The 9,335-nt window shown below is 39.7% G+C and overlaps 1 protein-coding gene across 1 annotated transcript in view; it reads left to right on the top strand.

The window, feature by feature from the left end:
• Positions 1-2,207: 2,207 nt before the first annotated feature.
• Positions 2,208-9,335, top strand: part of LOC309555193 (baculoviral IAP repeat-containing protein 1-like) — a 110,000-nt gene continuing 102,872 nt past the window's right edge. The window contains exon 1 of the mRNA XM_082257049.1: positions 2,208-2,773. Coding sequence (XP_082113175.1) covers positions 2,227-2,773 — 547 coding nt within the window. The 5' untranslated portion in view covers positions 2,208-2,226. The remainder of the gene's footprint in view (positions 2,774-9,335) is intronic.

Here is a 9,335-nt window from a genome sequence, read left to right as displayed (position 1 = left end):
AAAGCTCTGCTGAAAATCCGCATTTGCCTGCTGTTGAGCTGCATTTGCTTGCTGTTGAGCTGCATTTGATATAATCAGATGTTTCAACATCTCCTCCATTTTGAGTTTACTTTTCATCTGAGCACACTGCGTCTCCATAGCAGTTTCATCAGTGTTGCTAGGGACAACAACCTTCCTCTTTAGTAGACCCTCTTTAGGCATGGATGGGGCTGGTTCAGACGGCAACATCCCCTCCATCCATAGAATCCGGTCTCTCATTTCATCTATCTTTGCATTCTTCAGGCGTTTTGAACGCCCCATCTTCAATAACTCCACAAACAAATTTTTCACAGTCCAGCAAAAATTTTTCAGACCACTGTCTCTTTAACACATGTAGTTTTTCTCTCTCTCTTGCAAGATCTCTTTTCCTGCACACACAGTTTGTGCAGTCACTTGCACCAGATAAAGTTCATCAAATAATTTTGAGACCGCTGTCTCTTTAAAACACTTTTTTTTTTTCTGTCAGGATCTTCTCTCCTGCACACATAGATTGTGCAATCTCATGCACCAGATAAAGTTCATCAAACATTTGCACTTCCTTGCAGGGATCTCTGCTTATGCCCGCATCCTCCACCATATGTGAGGGATTAGCTCGGTGGCGGGTGTGGATGACCCCTTGGGGGGTGCGTTTTCCCAGAGAGGTAGCCGACAAGTGCTTGCAAACAAACAGTGTGGTTTATTAAATGGTGTTTTCTTCACCAGGCTGTATGCAGCAAAAACATCCAAAATAAAATAAAACAGAAAATAAATCCTTGCCTCTGTGGGCGGCTACCTTCTCACAACTGGAACCTGCCTAAGTGTCTGTCTCCAACCTACCGTCGGGCAGACTTCCTTGTCCTACAGCGGACACTCAATAGTCCTTTTATAATAGCTTCACAGGGCAACACAGTCCTTTTGTTTCTTTCACATCAACAGTTCGTCTTCTCACCTTTGAGACGTATTCACCCTTGGTTACCGTCCCGGGCACACATCACTCCGGGGGGTCTTCTCCCAGGCCCACACATCCTGTCGGGAGGCACACGCTGACTGTCCTCCTGCTCCCAGCCCACATGGCTTCAGGACACAGCTTCTGGAGGCAGCAAACAATAGGAATTTCTCTGAACAAATTATAGAGCCTTAACTCCCTCATTCTGAACAGGTGAAGGCCTTTCAACTTCCTGCTGGCTAGCTCTGTAGCCAACACCCTAAATTAATTAATGGACTTTCTAAATCAGGTAGAAATGTATCTCCTTCCTGTGACTACATTCCCAGATTTAGCTGACTTCCTGTTACAATATATATATATATATATACGGTATATATATATATAATACAGATAACCTTTTTGGGACTGTGTCCACTAAACCGTAACGGTCTATCTGTCTGGGATAATTTGATAGCCTAACACCCTGACCCACCAGCTTTTTTCAATATTCATGTTCAAATGACCTTATAGGAGTATGAACAGATATTGCATGTATGTTATATACGTTTTAAAATCAGTATATCCCTTTATTATAGTTTCTTATCATTATATTCTACTTCTACCATCTCTCTCCTCCCTTCCTATGCATATATATACTGTACATATATACACACACACAGTTCTCTGTGGCCTCTGTGTCTGTTCCCACACTCACCCTGGAAACAATTTTTGATGCCTGCCTTCTTGCCCCATATCCATCATTTATGCACCTGCACCTTGGAGTAAGCGCTGGAGTGTATTTTCTACAGCACTTACTGACTATATGTGTTTTTTGCATTATATATATGTTTTTAATTATGTACTGATTGTGATACATTCTTTAACTAGAAAAATTCCTCCTACCATTCTTGAAACTCCTGAAGAAGTGGGTAACCGCGAAACATGTTGAGTACCGGCTAACTGTGTATCCATTCACATACATTACCACCTTGATGAATTGGGTATTTTATACATAACACAGTTGTGCCGTTATAATGGGTGTAATCATTTAATGAATGAATGGTTTTATCTTCATGTCATTTTGTACACATTTATGTAATAAAAAATTAAAAACATTAAAGAAGTTTCAGCACTATTTAACAAGTCCATTTGAATGTACCTAAGTACTAGGTCTAACTGAGAAAACTCAAACAATATTTTTACTTTCAAATATTGAAATTATATTTCAAATCAATCTTCTCTTTTTAATATAGGTAGCGCGACCCATCTGCTTCTTTACAAGGATGGACCTCACAAAGATATCTGAGTTTGAATCAACTATTCCTGCTCAGTTACCAGCTTTAATGAACATTGATTGGAACCTAGCTGTTCGTGACCAAGAAGAAATCCACTTCAAAATAAGAGAGCAACTGCCTAAAGGACCCATCTATTCAATGAGAAATGAAGTTAAGCGTTTGAAGAGTTTTCTCAGTCTATCACCTTCTTCAACCTGGTCTCCACAAGAGTTAGCTTCTGCTGGATTCTTTTATACTGGTTTAGAGAACAGTGCCCAATGCTTTTCCTGTGGCTTAGTTCTGTGCAAGCACGCTGTAAGTGCCACCCCAATAGAGAACCACAGAAAATTCAATCCAAACTGCCAATTCCTTCAGGGAGCCGATAATGGGAACGTATCTAAATATGATATTCGCTTACAGCCTACGGAGCCAAGTCAACCTGGTAACATGGAATCAATGGTAGAAGAACTGGCCAGGATGCAGTCCTTTTCATCCTGGCCCCCCTATGCATTAATAGAAGCCTCTGCACTCGCACAAGCTGGATTTTTCTTCACAGGTCCTTTTACATATTAATACAGTACATGCTAAAACATTAAACAGTACTGCTTGTTTATGAATACATAGAATGACAAGATACTGTTGTTTACTTTGCTTTATGCAAAATCTACTTTATTTATAGCCCTATCTTAAGAGACTAAAGGGAGATAAAAGGAGATCCCCACACTTCTGTGAGTGCATTGCCAGATTGCCCTCCATCTGAATCCTGTAGAGTAGACAAGGAAGGAGTTTGAGAGGAGAAAAGGAATAGATCAGGTTGTAGTGATCCCCCCCACATAGCCCCCAGAACATACTCTGCTTCCCCTAGAGTACCTCTGCCTCTGGAGAAAAACCTATCCAATTTGTTGTTAAACCTTGAGGACAGGAGGTCCACATATGGTGTCCCCAACCTGTGATACAGGTCCTAAAACACTTGCTGGTAAAAAGGGACCATTGCATATAATAACAATATGTGTAGCGCTAACAAACAATGGAATTAATTAACTGACACAAATAATAAAATTGGTGCCAAAACATATAATCAAAATACAAGGAAAAATTTTTGTGATCATGAGCAAAAAATTAGTGCCCAAAAGACATATGTGTAAAAAACAAAGTCTATGCAAATAAAATGAAGACAATCGAACAGTGTCCAAACAAATTCCTCAATAGTGATATAGAGTGTTTGGATAAGAATTCAAGAAACCACAAGTCCCAGCAGGTAGGTACAGTTTTCACATAAACCAGGGATATGGAAGAGAAACCCGTGTTAAGATCACTCAAGGAGCCGATTAGCAGCTTACCAGAGCAAGTTGGTCACCCAAACTAATGGGTAGACCACTGTAAGCTTAATAGTACAGTAAACCCCCCTCCATTGCGGGGGTTACGTTCCGGACCCAGCCGCGAAAAGTGAAATTCCGCGAAATAGAAAAACCCTATTAAAATGCATTGTAGGCATGTTTATTTTACTGTCACTGTACGTGTAGAAGCATTTTAACCACTTAAGCCCCGGAAGATTTTACCCCCATTCCGACCAGGGGGTATTTTACGACTCGGCACTGCGTGACTTTAACTGACAATTGTGCGGTCATGCAATGTGGTACCCAAACGAAATTTACGTCCTTTTTTTCCCACAAACAGAGCTTTCTTTTGGTGGTATTTGATCACCTCTGCGCTTTTTATTTTTTGCGATATTAAAAAAAAAAGAGCGAAAATTTTGCAAAAAAATGACATTTTCAACTTTGTCTTTTAAAAAATATCCAATATACTCAATTTATGTATTTTTTTTTGGCCAAAATATATTTAGCTACATGTCTTTGACAAAAAAAATTCAATGAGCGTATTTTTATTGGTTTGCGCAAAAGTTATAGCGTCTACAAACTATGGTGTAAATACTGAAATTTACGCAGCTTTAATTTTTGACTGCCTATCTCATTTCATGAAGTGCTAAAATGGCAGGGCAGTACAAAACCCCCCCAAACTACCACTTTTTGGAAAGTAGACATCCTAAGGAATGTTCTGAGAGGCATGTTGAGCTCATTGAATATTTCATTTTTTTGTCACAGTTGTTTGAAAAATGACTAAAAATTTTTTTTTTTTTTTTTTTTTACACAAAGTTGTCATTGAAATGATATATTGCTCACACATGCCATGGGTATATGTGTAATTACACCCCAAAATATATTCTGCTGCTTCTCCTGAGTACAGGGATACCACATATGTGGGACTTTTTGGGAGCCTAGCTGTGTACGGGACCACAAAAACAAATCCCCACCATCAGAATTTCAAAGGGCGTACATTTTTCATTGCATTTTCTCACTACCTCTAACGGTTTAGGAGGCCCTGAAATGTCAAGATACCACAAAACCCCCCCAAATGACCCCATTTTGGAAAGTAGACACCCCAAGCTGTTTGCTGAGAGGCATGGTGAGTCCATGGAATATTTTATATTTTACCACAAGTTTTGGGAATATTACTATTTTTTTTTTTATTTTTTTTTTTTACACAACGTTGTCACTAAAAGATAAAATTCTCACACATGACATGGGTATATGTGGAATTACACCCCAAAATACATTCTGCCACTTCTCCTGAGTATGGAGATGCCCCATGTGTGAGACTTTTTGGGAGCCTAGCTGTGTACAGGACAGCGAAAACCAATAAACACTCCCAGGTTTTCTAATGGCGTAAATTGTGCATGTCACCTCTGCACTACCTGTCACAGTTTCGGAGGCCCTAAAATTCCAAGATAGCACAAACCCCCCCCCAAATGACCCCATTTTGGAAAGTAGACACCCCAAGCTATTTGCTGAGAGGCATGGTGAGTCCATGGAATATTTTATATTCTGCCACAAGTTCCGGGAAATACACATATATATATATATATATATATATATATATATATATATATATATTTTTTTTTTTTTTTTTTTTATTTTTTTTTTTTCACAAAGTTGTCAGTAAATGAAATATTGCTCACACATGCCATGGGTATATGTGAAATGACACCCCAAAATACATTCTGCTGCTTCTCCTGAGTACAGGGATACCCCATGTGTGAGACTTTTTTGCAGTCTAGCCGAGTACAGGTCCCCGAAAACCAGTCCCCGCTTTCAGGCTTTCCAAGGGCGTAAATTGTTGATTTCACTCCTGACTACCTATCACAGTTTCGGAGGCCCTAAAATTCCAAGATAGCACAAAACCCCCCCAAATGACCCCATTTTGGAAAGTAGACACCCCAAGCTATTTGCTGAGAGGCATGGTGAGTCCATGGAATATTTTGCCACAAGTTCCGGGAAATATATATATATATATATATATATATATATATATATATATTTTTTTTTTCACAAAGTTGTCAGTAAATGAAATATTGCTCACACATGCCATGGGTATATGTGAAATGACACCCCAAAATACATTCTGCTGCTTCTCCTGAGTACAGGGATACCCCATGTGTGAGACTTTTTTGCAGTCTAGCCGAGTACAGGTCCCCGAAAACCAGTCCCCGCTTTCAGGCTTTCCAAGGGTGTAAATTGTTGATTTCACTCCTGACTACCTATCACAGTTTCGGAGGCCCTAAAATTCCAAGATAGCACAAAACCCCCCCAAATGACCCCATTTTGGAAAGTAGACACCCGAAGCTATTTGCTGAGAGGCATGGTGAGTCCATGGAATATTTTATATTTTGCCACAAGTTCCGGGAAATATATATATATATATATTTTTTTTTTTACACAAAGTTGTCAGTAAATGATATATTGCTCACACATGCCATGGGTATATGTGAACTGACACCCCAAAATACATTCTGCTGCTTCTCCTGAGTATAGGGATACCCCATGTGTGAGACTTTTTTGCAGTCTAGCCGAGTACAGGACCCCGAAAACCAATCATCGCCTTCAGGCTTTCCAAGGGCGTAAATTGTTGATTTCACTCCTGACTACCTATCACAGTTTTGGAGGCCATGAAATGCCAAGACAGCACAACCCCCCCCCCCCCCCAAATGACCCCTTTTCGGAAAGTAGACACCCTGAGCTATTTGCAGAGAGGCATGTTGAGTGTTTTGCAGATCTCACTTTTTGTCACAAAGTTTTGGAAATTGAAAAAAGAGGAAAAGAAATGCATTTTCCTGTTTTTTCTTCATTTTCCAAAAAAAATTAGAGCTGCAAAATACTCACCATGCCTCTCAGCAAATAGATTGGAGTGTCTACTTTGCAAAATGGGGTCATTTGGGGGGGGGGGGGGGTTTGTGCAATCTTGGCTTTTTATGGACTTCAAAAGTGTGATAGGTAGTAAGGAGTGAGATCAACAATTTACGCCCTTAGAAAGCCTAAAGGTGCGCATTGGTTTTCCGGGTCCTGTATGCGGCTAGACTGGCAAAAAGTCTCACACATGGGGTATCATTGTACTCAGGAGAAGCAGCAGAATGTATTTTGGGGTGTCATTTCACATATACCCATGGCCTGTGTGAGCAATATATCATTTACTGACAACTTTGTGTAAAAAAATAAAAAAAAATAAAAAAAATTTTCTTCCCCGAAACTTGTGGCAAAATATAAACTATTCCATGGACTCACCATACTTCTCAGCCAGTAGCTTGGAGTGTCTACTTTGCAAAATGGGGTCATTTGGGGGGGTTTTGTGCCATCTTGAAATTTCAGGGCCTCTGAAACTGTGACAGGTAGTCAGGGGTAAAATCAGCAATTTACGCCATTAGAAAACCTGAAGATGTGGATTGGTTTTCGGGGGCGCGTACACAGCTAGGCTCCCAAAAAGTCTCACACATGTGGTATCCCTGTACTCAGGAGAAGCAAAAGAATGTATTTTGGGGTGTCATTTCACATATTCCCATGGCATGCATGAGCAATATATCATTTAGTGACAACTTTCTGTAAAAAAACAACAAAAAAAAAATAATAATAATTTTCCCGAAACTTGTGGCAAAATATAAAATACTCCATGGACTCACCATGCCTCTCAGAAAAAAGCTTTGGGTGTCTACTTTTCAAAAAGGGGTCATTAGGGGGGTGTTTGAACAGTCCCGGCATTTTATGCTCAATCTTATCCACACATCACCCACTCTTCTAACCACTTGAAAACCAAGCCTTTTCTGTGCCTTTTTGTTTACATGAAAAATTTTTTTTTTTACTAGAAAATTACTTTGAACCCCCAAACATTATATATTTTTTTAAAGCAGAGGCCCTATAGAATAAAATGGTGGATGTTGCAAATTTTTTTGTCACACGGTATTTGCGCACAGATTTTCCAAACGCAATTTTTGCGAAAAAAATACATTTTTTTTTTAATTTATTGCACAAATACACTATATAATTCCAATTTTTTTGGTAAAATTTAAAAGATGATCTTATGCCGAGTTCATAGACACCTAACATGACATGCTTTAAAAATTGCGCATGCCTGCGCAGCGACAAAAACATATGTACATTTTTAAAAACCTTTAAAAGTCTCTACAGGTTACCACTTTAGACTTACAGAGGAGGTCTACTGCAAGAATTACTGCACTCGATCTGGCGATCGCGGCGATACCTCACATGCATGCTGCAATTGTGGTTTACATATGACACTAGACCACCGCTTGCGTGCGCCATTGCGCGCAAGCACCGGGGGTAAGGGGGGGGGCTCAATTTTTTTTTTTTTTTTTTCTTTTGCTTTTTTATGTTATTTTGACACCTTTCCTTTAATTTTTTTTTTAAATCATTTTTATTGTTATCATAGTGAATTTAAATATCCCCTATGATAGCAATCTGTGGTGACAGGTACTCTTTTTTAAAAAAATTGGGGTCTTTTAGACTCTTGATCTCTCCTCTGACCTTAACGCATCTGACCACACCAAAATTGGTGTGATAAAATACTTTCCCAATTTCCCAATGGCTCTGTTTATTTCTGGCGAAACAGAAGTCATAAAATGCTCGTAGCCTCCGGCATCTTAGGCCATAGAGATGATTGGAGCCATTCTCATCTCCAATTAGCTCTATGGTTAGATAATTGAACCACCGGCTGCACTCTCGGGTTAATCGGTGGGACAGGAGAGCCAGAGAAAAACCATGGAAGGCTGCGGAAGGCGGCGGTGGGGGGGGGAGGCCCCTCCCACTGCATGTAAAAGCAGTCTAGCGGCCAATTACCTGCTAGAATTGCTTTTACATGTAAGCCGACCGCTGGCTGTAAAAAACGATACCAAGATGATGCCTAAATCTGCAGGCATCATCCTGGTATAACCACTCAAACTCCAGCAACGTACCAGTACATTGCTGGTCCTTGTTTGGCATATAGGTTTTTTTTTTTTTTCATGCAGCCTGTGGGCTGAACGGAAAAAAAGAGAACCTATCAGAAATCAGCACAGGAATAATGCGTAGTATTACTCATCATTAACCGCCCAAACAACCACCCACTGAATGTAATGATGGGTATACACGACACTATCCACGTATACCAAAATAGGATTTTAACTGCAGTGCTGAAATCAGAAAATCACCACAGCTGCTATCAGCAAAGGTATCCATATATGCTGAGCGCAAACGCTGTTTGTGTCAGAATATATAAAATCAATGCGTGGTAGCCGACGAGTACCTGCAAGAGAAACAGGTCACAAAAGAATGAAAAAACAAACAAAGGACATTGAAAAAAGTATAGTAGAAAGGAGTAGAAGGACATATAAAATGACTGACAACAACAGTTTTTGGATCTTCATCATTAACCGCCCAAACAACCACCCACTGAATTTAATGATGGGTATACACGGCGCTATCCACGTATACCAAAATAGGATTTTAACTGCAGTGCTGAAATCAGAAAATCACCACAGCTGCTATCAGCAAAGGTATCCATATATGCTGAGCGCAAACACTGTTTGTGTCAGAATATATAAAATCAATGCGTGGTAGCCGACGAGTACCTGCAAGAGAAACAGGTCACAAAAGAATGAAAAAACAAACAAAGGACATTGAAAAAAGTATAGTAGGAAGGAGTAGAAGGACATATAAAATGACTGACAACAACAGTTTTTGGATCTTCATCATTAACCGCCCAAACAACCACCCACTGAATTTAATGATTTAATG

The sequence above is a fragment of the Pelophylax lessonae genome (genome assembly GCF_965119305.1).
Source record: "Pelophylax lessonae genome assembly, chromosome: 1".
Lineage (NCBI taxonomy): Eukaryota > Metazoa > Chordata > Amphibia > Anura > Ranidae > Pelophylax > Pelophylax lessonae.
This window is presented reverse-complemented; position numbering and strand designations above follow the sequence as displayed.